The sequence below is a fragment of the Gorilla gorilla genome, chromosome 1, assembly GCF_029281585.2.
Source record: "Gorilla gorilla gorilla isolate KB3781 chromosome 1, NHGRI_mGorGor1-v2.1_pri, whole genome shotgun sequence".
Classification (NCBI taxonomy): Eukaryota; Metazoa; Chordata; class Mammalia; order Primates; family Hominidae; genus Gorilla; species Gorilla gorilla.
In genome coordinates, this window is record NC_073224.2 from 116,735,477 (window position 1) to 116,756,751 (window position 21,275).

The 21,275-nt window shown below is 42.4% G+C and overlaps 1 protein-coding gene across 1 annotated transcript in view; it reads left to right on the forward strand.

Moving 5' to 3' along the window:
• LOC129532935 (sortilin-like) overlaps positions 1-21,275 on the forward strand; it is a 67,405-nt gene that overhangs the window by 41,784 nt on the left and 4,346 nt on the right. The window contains exons 4-13 of the mRNA XM_063707311.1: positions 797-899; positions 1,736-1,900; positions 5,252-5,325; positions 8,734-8,783; positions 10,386-10,516; positions 11,992-12,103; positions 14,027-14,107; positions 15,545-15,616; positions 15,754-15,822; positions 18,945-19,121. Coding sequence (XP_063563381.1) covers positions 797-899; positions 1,736-1,900; positions 5,252-5,325; positions 8,734-8,783; positions 10,386-10,516; positions 11,992-12,103; positions 14,027-14,034 — 643 coding nt within the window. The 3' untranslated portion in view covers positions 14,035-14,107; positions 15,545-15,616; positions 15,754-15,822; positions 18,945-19,121. The remainder of the gene's footprint in view (positions 1-796; positions 900-1,735; positions 1,901-5,251; positions 5,326-8,733; positions 8,784-10,385; positions 10,517-11,991; positions 12,104-14,026; positions 14,108-15,544; positions 15,617-15,753; positions 15,823-18,944; positions 19,122-21,275) is intronic.

The following is a 21,275-nucleotide window of genomic DNA, read 5'->3' on the forward strand; positions in this document are numbered from 1 at the left end:
CTTGTAGGATGTTTGGCAACATCGCTGGCCACTACCCACTTAATGCCAGTAGCGCCTCAGCCCTGCATTGTGATAATCAAAAATGTCTGTAGGACCGGGCGCAGTGGCTCACGCCTGTAATCCCAGCACTTTGGGAGGCCGAGGCAGGCGGATCACTTTGAGCTTGGGCGTCAAGACCAGCCTGAGCAATGTGGTGAAACCCCGTCTCTACTTAAAATACAAAAATTAGCCAGGCGTGGTGACACGGACCTGTAATTCCAGCTACTCGGGAGGCTGAGGCTGGAGAATCACTTGAGCCTGGGAATTGCACCACTGAGCTGAGATTGCATCACTGCACTCCAGCCTGGGTAACAGAGTGTGATCTTGTCTCAAAGGAAAAAAAAAAGTCTGCAGACATTACCAAATGTTTCTTGGGGGACAAAAGCACCCTGATTGAGAACTGCTGGTCTGAAGGAATGTAGACCATTTTATCAGGTGGCTATCATAAGTGGGAGGCAGTGTGCTTCCTAGAAGACCCCAAATTTCCCACCCACCTTTTATCTCCCATTGGCTCATCCTGAGTCACTCCCCGATTCCTGAACCCCCATCACTGGTGAGCGGGTTGTGGGGTGGGGGGGGGGGGGGTGGAATGTTCTTCGGACTCACCAGGGCACCTCTGGAGCTAGGAATGTGGCTATTCAGGGTGAGCCGAGTCTCTCAGCATGATTGGTGGAAAGGGAGAATGAAAGCTGAGTAGGAACTCAGTAATATCCATGACCACCGCACCCTAAATTTGCCCTTTTTTTCTTCCTCTCAGTGAGGATTATGGGAAGAACTTTAAGGATATTACAAATCTCATCAATAACACCTTTATTCGGACTGAATTTGGCATGGCTATTGGTCCTGAGAACTCTGGAAAGGTGAGACTCATTCTTGTATACATAAAGCTTGTGCTTGATACCACATGCAGAGCTGTCAGATATTAGTATTGGCATGGTCCAGTGATTCACAGTAATGTATTTTAGTTTAGTATTGCTATATTTATATTTTAAAATTAAACACAATTTTTTTAAGGGTCTCACTCTGTCTCCCAGGCTGGAGTGCAGTGATACCGTCACGGCTCGCTGCAGCCTTGACCTTCCAGGCTCAAGGGATCCTCCCACCTCAGTCACTTGAGTAGCTGGGACTACAGGCTCTTGCCACCACTCCTGGGTAATTTTTGTATTTTTTTGTAGAGGGTTTTGCCATGTTGCTCAGGCTGGTCTTGAACTCCTGGGCTCAAGCAATCCACCCACCTCAGCCCCTGAAGTGCTGGGATTACAGGCATGAGCCACTGTGCCTGCCTTAAACACAATTTAATATCGATCATATAAGAATGGAACTCTGAGCACACAGGTTTATTTGTTTTTGTTCCCCGCCCAAGGTGCACCAAAGCCCTTAATAATTATGCAGCAGTTGCTTAATATTACAATGTATATAACCTATGACAACATTTTCGTTTTTTGGAAAACTAATCTCAGTTAGCCTAATCTAGGCTTGAACCCACAGATATGATGTCCCAGCTCAGTTCAGGGTGTTATTTTTTTATAAGAATAAGACCCAAGTGGTAGAGTGGAACAACTAATCAGTTTTTATAACTCTTCTTATTTCTAGAACTAAAATTTCTTAACTAATGTCTGGTGAAAATGGTGTAAGAACTCCTGTGCTTGCATAGATAGTATCATACCCTGAATCAGATCTTTCCTCTTCCTATCAGGTGGTATTAACAGCAGAGGTGTCTGGAGGAAGTCGTGGAGGAAGAATCTTCAGATCATCAGATTTTGCGAAGAATTTTGTGCAAACAGATCTCCCTTTTCATCCTCTCACTCAGATGATGTATAGCCCTCAGAATTCTGATTATCTTTTAGCTCTCAGCACTGAAGTAAGTCCAGTTGAGGAACATGGTTTGCCTTTTGCATTTTATAGTCTCAAATGTACTGTCTTAGAAGGATCCTTTAGGAAATGCTTTTAATATTGGACTTCTTTCGAGTCTCCTTATGGCACGAAGTATGTATTTTTTTGACGTTTTTTCCTATTTGGTAAAGGACACGATTTCCACATGCTATCTATTCCAGGTAAGTGTGATGCCTAGTTGTCACTGTAATTTTTTTAAGTGACTAAATGTATGGTATTGGAGTAATGAACTAGAAAACAGTTTAATTTAATCATTCTTGTGCTACAAGGGACAAGCATAAATTGTCAAACTCCTGATGTTGTCATTGTTCCTTTTCTATGATCAAACAACATCTTTCTAATTTTTTTCTTTTTTGTTATGTCCTCAGTTTATAAAACATACTGATTTCTGTCTTTGACACTCATGTATTAAATATCCAAAGTCTTAAATCCCTGCGCTCCCTACCACGTTCCTATACTTTCCCCAGAAACCAGTGTGTTTCCCTAACCCTCCCACTTCTCAAAGTTCTCTGAGGAACACATTCAGCTTCTCCTTTCCTGTAGGACCAGTCTCCTTTACTGTGGTTAAGGGCCCAAAGTGGCTGAGTTGCTAGACTATAATAATCAGAATTATACTTTACATTTTTATGGCCTTCTCTCATCAGATAGAAACACCTGAGGAGCTAGTTCAAGAGGCACATCCCTTTGCCCGAACCCAGATATAATAAATCAATGACTTCTGTTGTGGGGTGGCTAATATTTTTAACAGGCTCCCCAGCTGAGCCTGAGCACCAAAGTTTGAGAGTCATTGCTGTACTGACTGTTTTGGGGTCCGAAACAAGATCATCAACTGTGAACAAGTCAGGCTGAGCAAAGGATGACATAGGAGGACGAAGGGCACTGGAAGAGAGGTCTGGGTTCTGGGCTTTCTGTGGGGAGATTTTTGAGCAGAGGTGAGGCTGAGGGGCACCAGGAGGGCCAGAGTTATGTTTTTTTTTTGCTTTTGTTTTTGTTTTTTGTTTTTTTTTTGAGACAGAGTTTTGCTCTTCTTGCCCAGGCTGGAGTGCAATGGCGCAATCTGGTCTCACTGCAACCTCCACCTCCCGGGTACAAGTGCTTCTCCTGCCTCAGCCTCCAGAGTAGCCGAGATTACAGGCATGTGCACCCAGGCCCAGCTAATTTTTTTGTATTTTTAGTAGAGGCAGGGTTTCACCATGTTGGCCAGGCTGGTCTCGAACTCCTGACCTCAGGTGATCTGCCCGCCTCGGCCTCCCAAAGTGCTGGGATTACAGGTGTGAGCCACTGTGTCCGGCCTCAGAGTTATGCTTAGCAGTGGAGGCCAGAGGAAGGAAACTAGCTTGCTGGGGAGTAAGCTTCAGATCTTAGAACAACAATTCCTGGAAATTGGCCTCCAGCAGCTTAAGCTGAAAGCACTACAAGGGAGCAAGGAGTGAACAGACCCATAGAGCTCCCCTTTGACTACTGCATCTTCCTTACCAAGTGTCTCAGGGTTATTAAAACAGCACTGTCCTCAGGAAGAGACAGATATAGTCTACTTCTGTACCTGAAATTTCTTCCATTTAAGGGTAAGTCTGAAGTACATATAATTGGGATGGAGAAGAGGGACCAATTTGTACTAAAGTGCAAATCAGTGGTATCAAATTCTGCCTTGTCTTTATAAGTAGAATTAGGTAAATTAGAAATGCTAGGATGTGAGTATTACCAGGGGAGAAAAAGTTAGAGGAGAATGGTGGGTGAGAGTACAGGAGTACTGAACATAAATTCTGCCTAAATAAGTTACATTTAATTTCAGCTAGACTAGGACATCTCTGTCCCATCTCCACTGAGGCGGAGCTCAGTAAGCTCACATTGCCGGTGTAATGTTGTCAGTCAGAATTTTGTTAAGTCTCTGCTACATTTCAAACTATTGGCCAATCCCTCCTTTTGAGAACTCTAATTATTTGGCTTCTGTGACATTATTCCTTTTAGTTCCTTCCTTAACCTCCTTTCAGCCTACCCTTAAATGCCTACTCCTCATTTCACTGAGCATTCTCTTCCACTCTTACCATTTAGCTACCACCACCTATAATGTATAAGATTTTCAAATCCTTATCTCTAGCCCTGGCTTTCCCCTAATGCATCATATTCCTGTCTTGCTGCCCCCTGAATATCTCTAGCTGGATGTTCCACAAGCACCTTAAATCAATTTAAAACTGAGCTTCCTCCCTACTCTTCTCTCAGACCTGATCTTCTTCCCTTAATCCTTATACTAGTTAATGATATCACAATGCATCCTATACCCCAACCAGGAAACTAGAGTGACCAACTTACATGCATGTGCATGCACGTGCGTACACACACACACACACACACACACCCCTACCTCTCATCCTGCCCTGCAGGAGAAGTCATCCAGTTCTACTATGCTAGCTTCTAAATTCTTGCAGAGCCTGTTCCTCATGGCCAGTGTTCAAGACCTCATTAGCTCTTACCGAAGTAATGTGGCAGTCATTCACTGCTTTTCCTTGCCTCTAGTCTGGACCCTCTGAAATCCATCTTTCCCATTCACGTCCAAGTACTCCACCTAAGAAAGTGAAACGGACTGTGTCATCCTCCTGCTTAGCACACATTCCTCCTGAGAGCACCTCATATGCAATAAACCCTGGAGTCCTTACCATGGCACAGAAGGAAGGCTCTCTGTGAGCTGGTCTCACCTTTCTGCCTAGCGTTAGTTCCTCATTTGCTTACCTTGGAATTTGCACTCAAGTAATGCCTGATGGCTTTTAGCTCCCTGCACACACTGCAGGGTTTATGACCTCCTTGCGTTTGCTAATGCTAGTCTCTCTTTGTGCAGCAACACCTCATCTCCCTGTTTGCCTTCTTTTGGTCCCACTGCTCATCATTTAAAACTCAGTGCACCTGTCTTCTTCAGGACACCATCTCTGATGCAATGTTCCTCCTCTCCTCACTTCTATACTAGACCATATTTTATAACTCTGCATAGTGTTGAACTTTCTTCTTATCTATGCGCCTTGTTAAACTGTGAGCCCCTTCTCTCAGCAGGGAGTGTGTCTTATTCATCTTTGTATCCCCAGTGCAACATCTGGTACAGTGCCTGGCACATAATAGGCACTTCATACGCATTTGTTATTCTGAACTTCCAAGACCCCAAAAGGGCCCAGATAAACCATGTGTGTGTCTGTGGAGCTCGGGCAGCTCTGATGGAGCTTCAGTGTGTGTTTTTCCTGTCCTGAATGATTGGATATGAAATATTAAAGGTCATACAAGCAACTACACAGGATAAAGCTAGAATTTTGATAAGTCATTTATAATCTTTCAGAATGGCATGTGGGTGTCCAAGAATTTTGGGGGAAAATGGGAAGAAATCCACAAAGCAGTATGTTTGGCCAAAAGGTGAGTAACAGAAGACTCCATCTGTGCAGAGCCCTAAACCCTTCCTGATAGCGCTGCCAAAAATCACATGAATAAATATTGAGCACTTACTGTGTGCCAAGTACTCTTCAGGGTGCCATAAGAGATGTTGGAGAGGGGTGTGACACAGGCCTTGACCTGGAGGAGCTTCTCATTCCGCTGGAAAAGAAGACTTAGTCTCACTTAAATGTTAGAACATAAAGTATAAAACAAGGCAGGTGACTGCGTTGCTGCTGCCTGCCCAGGGTTCATTCTCCATGAATGGTGACATCAATTAAAATACAATAAAATATAGCTTTAATTTAGGGATTTAAATACTTCTCCATGCCCAGATTTACCCTCTTGTCTAGAGTTCCATTTCAGTCATGTAGAACATGGCAAGGAATCAGGAAGAAAGCTGAAAGAGCTTCCAGACTCCTGAAGTCACATTGCGCACCAAAACTCATTCACTTTTCTCGGAGAGATTCCCTGCCCCTCCGGGTGCCTGCTTAAAGAGGATGGAGTGGAGGGAGCTCTTACTTGGGAGTCTCGTCACCTTTGTTCTGTCCTCACTCTGCTGCTAGTCAGGGGCTCAACCTTTCTGGGCTTTAGTTTTTTCCTTTTGTGAAAGGAGGCTTATTTGGAGAATGTGGGGATGGCTAAGCAAGAACTGAATTAACAGGCTTCATGCCTCCAAAATCTGATTAGGCTCAGAATGTTGTTTAGAGCCTCTTTCTCCTTTCCCTTTGACTAATTTCAGCTAATTTGTGAATCCCAGTTTATAGCAGATTGGTTACAGAGGTAGGATATGTAACTGCTGCAATAAGCACGTAACAGCATTAGAATTACAGTCTGAGAGCTGGAAGGAGGTGGAATTACTCTAAAAGAGCAGACAAAAACTTAGAGAATAAACAGTATTAAATTATTTAGTGCTAGATCAAGAAAGTACACCTGTGTTAGTAACTTCTAATGGGAACACTGTGTTATAGTTTGATAGAATTGATGTTCATGATGATGACCCACAATCCCAAGAGTTTCCTGTACTCTAGGAATCAGGAAAGTGTAGAATACAGATTTGAAATATGTCTACCAAGATTGATTAAAATATTAAATATATTGCTTAAATAAAGTAGGCCTTTTCTAGAAGTGTTCATGTTCTTGTTCTTAAGATAGGGTATTGCTCTTTTGTCCAGGCTAGAGTACAGTGGCACAGTCATGGCTTACCACAGCCTTGACCTCCTGGACTTAAGTGATCCTTCTGCCTCAGCCTCCCAAGTAGCTGGGACTACAGGCATGTGCCACCATGCCTAGCTAATTTTTGTATTTTTATTTTGTAGAGATAGGGGGTCTCACTATGTTGCCCAGGCTGGTCTCAAACTCCTGTGCTAAAGCAATCCTTCCTCCTCAGCCTCCCAGAGTACTGGGATTATAGGTATGGGCTACCATGCCTAGCCCCAGAAATGTTTTTTTAATGAGGTTTTTATAGCACCACTCTGGTACACATGCCACATTTGCTTTCGTTTTATGTATTCTAATGAATTGTATTTGTACCTTATACAGTTTTATCAGGAAGGAAGGATTTTTTTTTTTTCTTGAGACGGAGTCTTGCTCTGTTGCCCAGGCTGGGGTGCTGTGGTGCAATCTCGGCTCACTGCAGTCTCCACCTCCCAGGTTCAAGTGATTCTCCTGCCTCAGCCTCCTGAGTAGCTGGGATTACAGGCGTGTGCCACCACACCCAGCTAACTTTTGTATTTTTAGTAGCAATGGGGTTTCACCATGTTGGCCAAGCTGGTCTCAAACTCCTGACCTCCTGATCCGCCCACTTCAGCCTCCCAAAAGTGCTGGGATTACAGGGCATGAGCCACCGTACCAGGTGGAAGTAATTTTTAAGATAACTAAGTTAAATTGTTTCACTCCTGATGGAACTAAAACATGTAGGTCATGTGTAAATAATTTTTTTTTCTTTTTTTAAGATAAGGCCTGGCTCTGTCACCCAGGCTGGGATGTAGTGGCACAATCTCTGCTCATTGCAGCCTCTGCCTCCTGGGCTCAAGTGATCCTCGCACTTCAGCCTTCCCAGTAGCTGGAACTACAGGCATACACCTGGCTAAGTTCTGTTAAATTTTAATCATTAAAACTCATCTTTAGCCAAGTGCAGTGGCTCATACCCATAATCCAAGCACTTTGGGAGGCTGAGATGGAAGGATTGCTTGAGACCAGGAATTCAAGACCAGCCTGGGCAACAGAGTGAGACCCCATCTCTACAAAAAATTAATGAAAAAAAAAAAGCCAAGCATGGTGGTGCACACCTGTAGTCCTCGTTACTCAAGAGAATGAGATGGGAGGATCACTTTAGCCGAGGAGTTCGAGGCTGCAGTGAGCTGTGATTGCACCACTGCACTCCAAACTAGGTGACAGAGCAAGACTCCGTCACTTAAATAAACAAACAAAACCTTATCTTTAAAACTAAAAAGTTATTTTAAAATAGGATTTTGTTTTGTATCCTGTGCAAGGTTTTTACTTTCGTAACATGTTTTTTTTTTTTTGTTTAGTGTCTAAATATGAATAACCAGGATGCTGCTGTTTACTCACCTTTTTAGATCTCTAGTTTCTAGGAATTTACAACCAAAAGTTCTGAAAGAACATGTTCAAAACCAACACCTTTTTTTGGTTGCAATCCAGTAAGTGCCAGGAGGGTCTGAATCTAGTTCCCTGCAAACTCCCTTTCCAGGTTACATTTTAAATAATTCAACCTCTGACCTAGTTGTCTATTTGAGATGGAAGAACTAAATTATTTAACTCATACAAAGTATTGAGCTAGATTCTGAAGGGAAACAGCAAAGTATAGTACCTGCCCTGAAGAAGCTAATTTATATAGTAGGAAAGGTAAGGCATATACTATGCAAGTAAAATAAAAAACAGGAGGCAAATGCATGCCAAGTGGCTGTGCAGATGGTACAGTGCTCTAAAATAGAGTTTCTCAACCTCAGCACTAATGACATTTTGGATCAAAGAATTCTTTATTGTGGAGGACTGTCCTGTGCATCATAAAATGTGTAGCAACATCCCTGGCCTCTACCTGGTAGATGCCAATAACACCTCCGCCACCCACCCCTCAGTTGTGATGATCAAAAATGTCAGAGGCAAATGTTGAGAGGGTGAGTAGACCAGCATGACTGCCTGAAAGAGTTGACGTAAAGAAGTGGTGGACTGTAGACAACACATGGGCCGGGCAGTGGGGAGCTTGACAGGCAGAGCTGTGAAGGACCAGGGCTCAGCACCTGAGAAGTGGTGCTTGTCAGTGCCTGTGAATGAAGCTTGTTAGACCTGCTAGGAAGTTTGTGAGTAAGGTCAACACAGTCCTTCAGCAGTCTTAAACCATTTCTTTTCCCCGTTTTTGCCTCATTGTAGGGGATCAGACAACACCATCTTCTTTACAACCTATGCAAATGGCTCCTGCAGTAAGTATATTTTAGTCCCAGAAAATAATGTCCTGTTGTCCATTCATGGTAGAATTTTCTGGGTTGTGCGAGGTAGAAACATAAAAGGTCCCTCCATTCTCCTGAAATTGTAATAGCTAAAGAAAGCTGTTAGTGGTTATTAAAATCTTGAAAGTAAAACCAAATTACTACACTACCCAGATCAAGTAAAAATATAGGCTATACATAGAGGCAATATTTAATCTTAGCAATGTATTTATGTAAAGCAAATATTATGCTACAGACAATAGCAAATTGAAATGCATGGTTATTTCTACAGGAAAGCAAGGGTTGTGTTTGTGTTTGCAGAAGCAGCTGGCTTCCCAAACTCTTGACACAATTTCAAAACAGAAAGCAAAATCTTTCGTTTACTCATTCAACAGATATTTGAGCACCTGCTCATATGCTAAACACTGTTCTAAGGATGGAGAGAAGAAAACACCCAAGGCCTGCCCTCATGGAATGTAAATTCAAGAAAACCAAAACTCCAGCTGGGCATGATGGTTGCATGCCTGCAGTCCCAGCTACTTGGGAGGCTGAGACAGCAGGATTGCTTGAGCCCAGAAGTTCAAGGACAGCTTGGGCAATGTGGCAAGACCCCCAGCCCTTAAAAGAAAAGAAAAGAAAACTCAAGACAATTTAAAATAGGATAAGATAATTCCAAACTGTGCCATGAAGAAAGTAAAGCAGCACGCTGTGGCTTTTTTTTTTTTTTTTTTTTTGAGACGGAGTCTTGCTCTGTCGCCCAGGCTGGAGTGCAGTGGCGCCATCTCCGCTCACTGCAAGCTCCGCCTCCTGGGTTTACACCATTCTCCTGCCTCAGCCTCCTGTGTAGCTGGGACTACAGACGCCTGTCACCATGCCCGGCTAATTTTTTGTATTTTTAGTAGAGATGGGGTTTCACCGTGTTAGCCAGGGTGGTCTTGAACTCCTGACCTCGTGATCCACCCGGCTCGGCCTCTGAAAGTGCTGGGATTACAGGCGTGAGCCACCGCACCCGTCTGCTGTGGCTTTGATGTTTTTATGAAACACTGTATTAGAATTAAGTAATCTCTTACCTTTCCATTGAGCATAAAATCTGAAATGTATAAAATAAAACACAAATATGAATTACCTATATCTAATGCTGTATCACTTTTTTTTTTTTTTTTATGAGACGGAGTCTTGCTCTGTCACACAGGCTGGAGCGCAGTGGCGTGATCTCTGCCCACTGAAAACTCTGCGTCCCGGGTTCATGCCATTCTCCTTCCTCAGCCTCTCGAGTAGCTGGGACTACAGGCGCCCACCACCACGCCTGGCTAAATTTTTTTGTATTTTTAGTACAGATGGGGTTTCATGGTGTTAGCCAGTTTGGTCTCTATCTCCTGACCCCGTGATCCGCCCGCCTCAGCCTCCCAAAGTGCTGGGATTACAGGCATGAGCCACTGCGCCTGGCCGCTGTATCACATTTTATGTTGTCACTTGATTAACATGCATAGTATTTAAAATGCTTTAGCTATAAAATTAAGACTGATTCTAAAACAACTGCTTTGAACTAGGCTCACCAATAAGTGAAATTTTAATTAATATTTTGTCTTGTTTAAGAAGCTGACCTTGGGGCTCTGGAATTATGGAGAACTTCAGACTTGGGAAAAAGCTTCAAAACTATTGGTGTGAAAATCTACTCATTTGGTCTTGGGGGACGTTTCCTTTTTGCCTCTGTGATGGCTGATAAGGTAGGTATTGCCCTCTCCCCTTTGGGGTCTGATATTTCTGCAAATATCTCTCGTATAGATTCTCTTTATTACTTGGCATTGACAGAGTTTGTTGTCTTTTTGTTATATTTAGTACCACTGTGAGTGTTAGGGGTGATTCTTTTTGCAAAGGCTGATTGACTGATAGGCTACTCTGCACTTTGGCCTTCTGTCACCATGTGAATTCTGTTATCTTTTTTGGGATTGTTTTTTTTTTTTGAAACAAAGTCTCTCTCTGTTGCCTAGGCTGGAGTGCAGTGACGCAATCTCGGCTCACTGCACCCTCCGCCTCCCAGATTAAAGCAATTCACCTGCCTCAACCTCCCAAGTAAGTGGGACTATATATAGGTGTGCACCACCACACCCGGATAATTTTTGTATTTTTGGTAGAGATGGGGTTTTGCCATGTTGGCCGGGCTGGTCTTGAACTCCTGAGCTCAGGTGATCCCCCCGCCTCAGCCTCCCAAAGTGCTGGGATTATAGGCGTGAGCCACCGCGCCTGGCCAGGATATTTTGATCCAGTGTTTGGGCATTACTCAGACATGGACATCTGTAGAAAGCAATCTCTTGCTCATTATCCAAGAATAAAAATACAATTAGATAACATTAATTGAGTGCCTACTATATGCTAGGTACTATTCTAAGTCCCAGGAATATGGCAGTGAACAAAACATGAATTTCCTGCTCTCAGAACTTATGTTTAAGGGGGAAAATAAATACTCAAAAAATAAATCTGAAGGCTGGGGGTAGTGGCTCACACTTGTAATCTCAGGACTTTGGGAGGCTGAGGCGGGTGGATCCCTTGAGCCCAGGAATTCAAGACCAGCCTGGGCAACATGACAAAACCCTGTCTCTACAAAAAATGAGAAAATTAGCCAGGCATGGTGGCATGTGCCTGTAGTCTCAGCTACTTGGGAGGCTGAGGTGGGAGGATCATCTGAGCCTGGGGAGGTTGAGGCTGCAGTGAGCTGTGATCATGCCACTGCATTCCAGCCTGGGTAACAGCACAAGACCCTGTCTCATAAATAAATATAAATGTGAGTGTGTGTGTATCAGGTAATAATTAAAGCCGCGAAGAAATCTAAAACAGTAAGAAAACAAAGTGTCAGGAGTCAGTGCTATTTTAGACAGACTGTTTAGGATGGGCTCTCTGAGACCTAAGTGAAACAAGAACTTGACCATGTGGCCATCTGGGAGGAGAGTAGGATGAGGCACAGCCAGTGCAGAGACCCTCAGGCTGGAGCATGCCCGATCAATCCAAGCAAAGGGGAGAAGGGCAGTATGGGGGGAGCACAGAGAATAATAGTCCAAAGTGGGGCCAGAGGGGGCCTGGCCAGACCTTATGTGGCCTTTGTAGATCACAATTAGGATGTGGGCCTTACTCTTCTTGTGTTAGGAGCTGTGAGAGGGTTGTGAGCAGGGGAATGCTGAGATTTGGCTTCTCTTTTGAAGAATAGGTGTGCGCAGAACAGCCTGACAGGGGCACGCGCAGAAGCAGCGGGAGCGCCGGGAGCTCTCTCAGGAGTCCAAGCTGGGGAGGTGGTAGCTTGGCCAGGCTCTTGGCAGTGGGTAAGGGGGCAGGTGGTGAGACTGTGGATATATTTTTAAACATATTACTAATAGGACTTGCTGATGGATTTGATGTGGGTTGTGAGAGAATGAGTGGAATCAAGGGTACCTTTAAGAGTCTGTATCCTGAGCGCCTGAATGGTGGTGCCATTTTCTAGGATGGCAAAGACTGCAGGAGGAGCAGGTTGTGGGAGAAAAATCAAGAATTCTGTTTTGGGCCGAGCATGGTGGCTCACGCCTTAATCCCAGCCCTTTAGGAGGCTAAGGCGAGCAAATCACTTGTGGTCAGGAGTTTGAGAGCAGCCTGGCCAACATGGCGAAACCCTGTCTCTACTAAAAAATACAAAAAATTAGCCAAGCGTGGTGGCGCATGCCTGTAATCCCAGCTACTCGGGAGGCTGATGCACAAGAATCAATTGGACTGTGGAGACGGAGGTTGCAGTGAGCCAAGATCATGCCGCTGCACTCCAGCCTGGGCAACAGAGTGAGACTCTGTCTCAAAAAAAATAAAAAAAGAATTCAGTTCTGCATATGAGACACCTATTAGATATCTGAATGGAGATGTCAAGTGAGCATTTGGGTATATGAATCTCCCTAATTGCTATGGTATTTGAAGCCATGTGACCAGATGATATCTTCTGGAGGAGTAAGTAGGTAGCAAAGAGGTGGGAGGACTGAGCAAGCCCTGAAGCACCCACAACTGAAAGGTTGGAAAGAGAAGAATCCAGCAAAGAAGACTGAGAGGGAGGGATCAGGGAGGAAGAGGGAAATCAGGACCATTGAGTTAGGTGCATTCTGAGAATTATCCACTGGAGTTGGCGACGTGGAGGTTGTTGGTGACCTTGACAAAAGCACTTCATTGGAAGTTAAAAGGTCGATTGGAGTGACTTCAGTGAGAACTAGAGATGAAGAAGTAGGCAGTAAATACAGATAACTCTCCAGAGCCATTTTGTAATATCCTCCCAATAACCCTGTGAGCTAATAGTATTACCTCAGTTTTATAGGTGAGGAAATTGAGTAACTTACCTAGGGTCAACCAGTAGTGGAATCCTGCTGGAAATCAGACTCAAATTCCAGAGGTAGCTTCCTATGCTATACTGCATATATGGTATAATGCTGTCTACAGAATTAAAATTTTGCGATGTACTTTTGAACTCTGGTTTCTACCTACAGTAATGAGAATAAGATTCAAAGTAATGCCGTGGTCCCTATATCTATTGAGATGATCCTGAATAATGTCTACCTTACCATGCTTTAACAAGTATCACTGAGTAATTTTTTATTTAACAGTTACGGTGCTGTGACTCCGATAGGATCAGGTTCATCATTGGACCCCCAGACCTCTCACCCAGGACCCCAAGTGTGCACCTTTGAAGCCATTGTCTTCACTCCTGACTGATAGATCGGGGACACGCTAACACATGGGTTTATCATTTTTGCTTCCCATGGGGCATCTTTAATTGCTCTTGAGCAATGAAACTGTATTGATATTACTCTCTGTCAGGCATTGTAAGTTCAAGGTACCAGAGGAAGGCTTGGGTCACCCAGAAATCCCGTTAATCTGAAATCAGATTTATAAGCCATATACCCTGCATCTTGAAACCCTCCTGCTCTTTTCAGGACCCTGTTTATAATTTTTAATATGCTAACATAATGAAGGGCTCTTTGCTTGGAAGAGTAATACTTTTAGCAGGTTGCTTTATTTACCAAGGCCAGCTTAATTCTTAGCTTATAAGAATCAGTTCTTATGTGTTTATTACAGATATTTCTTAAGAAGCAGAGTTGAGCCTTCATCATAAATAACTGTTAAAGTAAGGATCAGAATTAGCATGTGCACCTTGACATCACCATACCAGGATACTGCTCAATGTTGTGATGGTTGTATTGACTAATAGAACCTGTCTTTCTCTGACATTTTTGTAGAGACTTAAGAAACAATGAAATTTCATGGGCCATAGAAGATGCTAGTGAAGCCTTTGCTGGACTCACAAGTCTCACTAAACTGTATGTATTATAATATTTATGTATGTCTACATAGGCATGTTTTCAAGAACCGGCTGTAAATATGATTGAATTATGTTTATTTCATATGGCTACAAAGTCTGAGCTTTCTGACACTCTGGGAGCTCTGTGGGGTTTCTTTGTTTGTTTGTTTGTTCGTTTTTTTGAGACTGAGTCTCACTCTGTATCCCAGGCTGGGATGCAGTGGCGCGATCTTGGCTCACTACAACCTCTGCCTCCTAGGTCCTGGTTCAAGCAATTCTCCTGCCTCAGCCTCCTGAGTAGCTTGGATTACAAGCGCATGCCACCATGCCCAGCTAATTTTTGTATTTTTAGTAGAGACAGGGTTTCACCATCTTGGCCAGGCTGGTCTTGAACTCCTGACCTCGTGATCTGCCTGCTTCAGCCTCCCAAAGTGCCCGGATTATAGGTATGAGCCACTGAACTTGGCTGGTTTTTTTCTTTTCTTTTTTTTTTTTTTTGAGACAGGGTCTTGCTCTGTCACCCAGGCTGGAGTGCTGTGGTGCAATCACAGCTCACAGCAGCTTCAACCTCCTAGGCTCAAGTGATCTCCCACCTTGGCCTCCTAAGGAGCTAGGACTAAAGGCGTGTATCACCATGCCTAGCTAATTAAAATTTTTTTTTTGTAGAGACAGAGTCTCACTATATTGCCCAGGCTGGTGTTGAACTCCTGGGCTCAAGTGATCCTCCCACCTTGGCCTCCCAAAGTGCTGGGATTATAGGCATGAGCCCCCATGCCCAGCTAGTTTTTTTGTTTTTGTGTTTTTTTGTTGTTGTTGTCGGGGCACTTTTTATTGAAAAAGCATTCCTGTGGACACTTAAAGAGAAGTTATTTATGGAAGTAGAATTTCTATTCAAGTAAAAGGAATGCATTGAGAAAGTAGAGTAATGTGTTGGTAATCTGTTTAATTTGTAGTTTGTTTAATTGTAGGAGATTTATGAGTAATTTATCTAGCAGAAGTAGATAGAGCATTCTCTCACAAAAGATTTTAGATCTTTTCCCATGAGAAGAATTTCTCCAAAGGTTCACACTTGTCTGAATTTCTTTCATCTGACAATCTTTTGCTCTGAATGGAGACATGAGGAATATAATGAATTTAACATCTGAAAATTACCAGTTTATCAGTGGTCAAGATGGTTGTTCACCTCATTGAGCTTTAACATCTTGATAGACACTTTTATGCTATGTTTTGCATTGATTAATAATTAAATTTCATAACTTTCTTAAAAATGCACGTTCTCATCAAATTGTACACATTAAATATGTGTAGTTTTTAGTATATCAATTGTACCTCAGTAAAGCTGTTAAGTATATAAAAAAGTACGCTACGCTTATTTTCACTTTTTATAGGTAAATGTTTAATGAATTTAATTTTGTTTAGTGGAGAGCTTTCTTAGAAAGATCTGTTTATATTTCAGAATCTTACAAGGAAACCAGATTAAGTCAATTACAAAGAAAGCATTCATTGGTCTTGAATCCCTTGAGCATCTGTAAGTATTTTGCATACATTTTGCTTACTCTATAAATAATCTTTGCTATTAGCAGAGGTATTCATGACCATGTAAAGTGTTTATGTAACTTGATATAGAAATGGTGACTGATAATGTTTCATTTCTCTTTATTTCAGAGATTTGAACAATAATGCTATAATGTCTATCCAAGAAAATGCTTTTTCTCAGACTCATTTAAAAGAACTGTAAGTAACTTGTCTTTTTAAAATCACCAGTTGGATCATTGTTCCTGCTTGTTGTGCTTAAAGTGTGATGGGAGTGACCCAAGTTATTTCCAAAAGCACACAGTTCAGGCAGGAAAAAAGAAAGTATTAATACTCAGTTATTTAAGCGGCTAGAGGTAATTTTAAAATAGCCAACATTGAAAAGCCCAGAGTGTGTGGCACCAAGACCTTCTGTTTTGCCTGTTCTACCAATGCTCATAATTAGGAGACCTCAGCACTGCTCCTTATGCTTTATGTATACCCTACTGTTCCTTTTTGGATTATCAGAAACATGTGTTACCCGTTCTTAACACCTTGTGTGGGTTACAATAAAGGTATTATGTGATTTTGTTTTATAGTTTCCGAGGTGATTTAGCAGTTAGTATAATTGTCAGAGACGGTTCTCTAACCTGTTCAAACTACTAAAATGTCAAAATAGACAAGTGTATGTATGTATCATTTTATACCCTTTTTCATTGATGAGTTTTAAAAATTGTTCTTACTGGTTTTGAGATTTCCCTAGGGGATTGGAGGTTAGTTGGGCATTGGTATTATTTATATTTATATATTTTTATATTTTTTTGGAGACAGTCTTACTGTATCCCCTAGGCTGGAGTGCAGTGGTGCGATCTCGGCCCACTGCAACCTCTGCCTCCTGGGTTCAAGCGGTTCTCACCTCAGCCTCCTGAGTAGCTGGGATTACAGGCACCTGCCACCACACCCGGCTAATGTTTGTATTTTTAGTAGAGACAGGGTTTCGCCATGTTGGCCAGCTGGTCTCGAACTCCTGACCTCAGGTGATCTGTCTGCTTCAGCCTCCCAAAGTGTTGGGATTACAGGTGTGAGCCACCGGTCCCGCCTGGTATTATTTTTAAACTCTATTGATTCAAATATGCAGTCAGGGGTAAGAACCACTAGATTATAGAAATTATTTTGCCTTGCCTGGGAAGCTACTCAAAGGATACTCTGTGGAGCAGAACTGGTTGATGAGAAGATAAGGATAGAAATGCAGAATAAGCCTTTAGAAACTTTTAGAACAATTTGACATTACTGTGACACTTTTGCTGTAGTTTATAAAAGTATTAGTCTGCAGTGGATTGGAAATTTAAAAGACTGGTGCTTACCATGGATAATTTGAGGTGCACTGGAAATGTGTGAGTTTTCAAACGGCCTAGGTTCAAATCCTTACTCCATTCCTTACAACTGTGTGATAATGGGCAAACTGTTAGCCTACGACTCAGTTTCTGTTCCCAGAATGGGAATAGCACCTCCCTCAGGGTTATGTGAAGATAAAGTGAGATAACTTGTTTACTCAAATATTTATTCATAATCTGCTATGTAGGATACTGTTCTGGATGATGAAAACATTAGTGCACAAGACAGAGTCTCTGTACTCATAGCATATTACAGTAAATCCTAGTGAGGAAGATAAATAATAGACCAGTAGATATATAATATCTCATCAGGTAACAACTGAAGAAAAAAAAAAACTAAGTCAAAGGTATGAAGAGTGGTGGGGATTGCTATTTTAGATAAAGCAGTGAGGGGAAACTCTTTTGAAGATACAGCATTTGAACCAGGACCTTAACGAAATGGCAAACCATGTGAACACTGGGTGAATGGCTTTCCAGGCACAAGGAGTAGGAAGTAAAATGAGTTTAGAGAGTTAAGCAGAGTAGAATAATTAAATATCTACAATTTTTTTATATTAATCATCTTATTTCTCATTAGTCGTTCTCTTCATTTGTTCCAGTTTTTTTTTTTTTAATTTAATTTTTTTTTTGAGATGCAATCTCGCTCTTGCCCAGGCAAGAGTCCAGTGGTGCCATCTCAGCTCACTGCAACCTCTGCCTCCCAGGTTCAAGTGATTCTCCTGCCTCAGCCCCCTGAGTAGCTGGGACTACAGGCGCCCCCCACCACGCCCGGTTAATTTTTTTGTATTTTTAGTAGAGATGAGGTTTCACTGTGTTAGCCAGGATGGTCTCAATCTCCTGACCTCGTGATCCGCCCGCCTCGGCCTCCCAAAGTGCTGGGATTACAGGCATGAGCCACCGCACCTGGCCTGTCAAGATATTTTTTTTTTTTACCCCAAACTGCTTTGTTCTAACCTACCTTTTTTGTTGTTCTTGAAAAGCATATCGAATTTACAGTTTTAATAGGTCCAACAATAAAATTATGTTCATATTTTTCTTTTTAAAGAGAGAGTTAGGAGGCAGATCATAATAGACCACGAGGAATTAGGATTTTTGCTTTCTTGTATGCATTAGGAAACTGGAGCGTTTTGAGAAAATGCCCAGCACGGAGCTTGGCACAGAGTAGAAGCTGAGTAATGTTAACAATAAAAACTAAAATTAAAATGTTATGAAAATCATCATTAGTTATTTTCTGCTAGATTTTTAAAGTAGATATTTTGATCTGTTGAGATACTTTGAGTTATTTCTCATAGACTTAGTTTAATTATAAGTTGTGACTTACTACAAATTAGTATACTCTGCCCCCCTCCTTTTTTTTTTGCCAGTGATAACCTGAGAGCTGGCAAGAAAGTTTTAACTGTTACAAGAACTCAGTTTAACATAAAATTTAAACAGTAGGTCAAAGCAAATATTGCAGTCTCAATCTTCAGAGAGTCATTTAGTAATTTGAGAGTTGTCACAAAGATTCTTTGCTTAACCAACCCATAGGCAAGCCCTTAAACCTTCTCCTAGGCCTAGCTGTGTAAAATCCAATTTTAGCACAAACCCTGTAAAACCAGTTTAGCAAGAACTCTTCCTCATTGTAGACCATTCCCAGGTGATGTCTGATCACCCTGGCCTGTCTTCAGCAAGAATCCTGTTAGGGTTTAGCCAGAGTCTTCCTTACTCTGGATGTTATTTTTTAGTAATTTCATATCCACTGAGTGGGATGAAAGCAAACCCACCTTGTTCCTTGGCTATACTTGCCCTTGCTGTTTCCCTACTGTCTCTCCCTCACTGAGTCGAACCCAGTCTCTCTCCCCAGCTGCAACATCACATTGCCGTGGTCCCTATATCTATTGAGATGATCCTGAATAACGTCTACCTTACCATGCTTTAACAAGTATCACTGACTAATTTTTTATTTAACAGTTATGGTGCTGTGACTCCGATAGGATCAGATTCATCATTGGACCCCCAGACCTCTCACCCAGGACCCCAAGTGTGCACCTTTGAAGCCATTGTCTTCACTCCTGACTGATAGATCGGGGATCCATTGGTGAGTCAGACTAACGAACCATTGCTCCGGACAAACATCTGTTGAAGCTGGTAAGGAAAGATTTCGATTCTCAAGATTGTGAATATGTTCTCTGGAGTTGGGCTAGAGGCCAGACTTCTTTTGAAAGGTACCTCCTGGGCTTGAAGGTCTTCTTCCTGGCTCTCTTTCCTGAGTGGGGTTTATTCCCTGACTCCCTGGACTAAAAGTCCTTGGAACTCTGTGAGGCTACTCTGTTGTCTCTAATGGATCCTACTTCTCCCATGGCAATTTCTCTGGCATCTGAATCGCCTCTGTTTGAGCCCCTGCTAACTATATTGCTCCACCACTGGTTCTGTCCACCTCCTCCTTGTTGGACCTTTATTGGCCTGTTTGGAATACTTAAGATCTCCCCAGACCGCATCCTGTAAGCTGTCTTTCTTCCCATTGCTACTGCTCCTTATTCCTCCTCTTACCACCTTTAATGTTCCTTCCAGTTCCCTTGAGCCCTTTGATATGACTCCCTTCAAATTCTTACATCCTCCATCCATCTGTCCACCCACTGCTAGACTTTTTCCTTCTCATTCTGGACTCTTTGTCACTGGGACTGTAGGCCCCCCACCCTTCCTGGGGATCTCTCAGGGGACTTGGGGACTCCCAAAAGTAATGACTTGGGTTGAAAAGGAAAAAGAACAATTGGAAATAGACTAAGTATTTTATCTACACTCAGATGGGCTTTGGAGATATCCAGACAGCCCCTAGATGTCTCTTCAGCCTCCATAAGATTACACATCATGGCAAAATAAAAGTTTTTTTTTTTGAGATGGCGTCTCCCTCTGTCACATAGGCTGGAGTGCAGTGGCACGATCTCAGCTCACTGCAGCCTCTGCCTTCCGGGTTCAAGCAGTTCTGCCTCAGCCTCTTGAATAGCTGGGATTACAGGCACCCACCACCACACCCAGCTAATTTTTGTATCTTTAGAAAAGAGGAGTGACCTCGTCCAATTTATGTTTTCTTAGGTATAATATAAGCTGGACTCAAAAGACCTGGGCTCATATCCTGACTCTACCATTTATTTTAGACGTGATACTGAATGCCTCCAAAATCTCAGTTTCCATTTCTAGAAAATGGAATTGAAAATGCCTACCTCAACCGGGCGCAGTGGCTCATGTCTGTAATCCCAGTACTTTGGGAGGCCGAGGCGGGCAGATCACGAGGTCATGAGTTCGAGACCAGCCTGGCCAATATGGTGAAACCCTGTCTCTACTAAAAATACAAAAATTAACCAGGCGTGGTGGCATGTGCCTGTAATCCCAGCTACTCAGGTGGCTGAGGCAGGAGAATTGCTTGAACCCGGGAGGTGGAGGTTGCAGTGAGCTGAGATCTCACCACTGCACTCCAGCCTGGTTGACAGAGCAAGACTCTGTCTCAAAAAATAAATAAATAAATAAATAAAGTATTTAGCCCAGTGCCTGGCCACAGACGAAACTTAATTCACAGTAGCTTCCTTCACTTCTATGTCTTTTGCTTCTTTCCATTCTTCATATACTAACCAAATCCTGACCACAAGTACTTAACAGAGTATACGGTATTCTCTCAACAAATGTGTGGATAGATTATACTAAAATATTGCTAGTGGTTGTCTTTGAGTAGTGAGGATTTGAGGAGCTTTCTCTCCCTCTTGGTTTAGTGGTACTTTCTAATTTTCTACTATAATTATATAACTTTAATGGAAAGTATTTTAAAATTTATATGCAAGCTTTTCATACACCTCCTATTATTGATGCAAAGCCTTGTGGGGAATACCAAAAAGTATAGAGAGATTTTAATAAATGTTGACCTAAAAAGTATTCTAAATATGACTTTTAAAGTAACCAAAAGCAACCAACAATTCTCAGTAAAAAAGTTGCATTAGAGCCAGGTGTGGTGGCTCATGCCTGTAATCCCAGATACTCAGAAAGCTCAGGTGGGAGGATCCTCTGAGTCCAGGAGTTAGAGACCAGTCTGGGCAACACAGCAAGTTCCTGTCTCACAACACAGTTGCATTAAAGTTCCTGCAATAGCAGTTTGTTCAAACCAACTGTTAGAGAAAAAATTACTCAATGAAACTTGTTAAAGCATTATAAAAGCATAGTAATCTTTGCCAGTGCCCCTCTTGTTTAATAACAATATGTCAACTTTGAACAGTTGAACAATGTAAGTCAATTTTTTTCATTCTTAAAATTGAA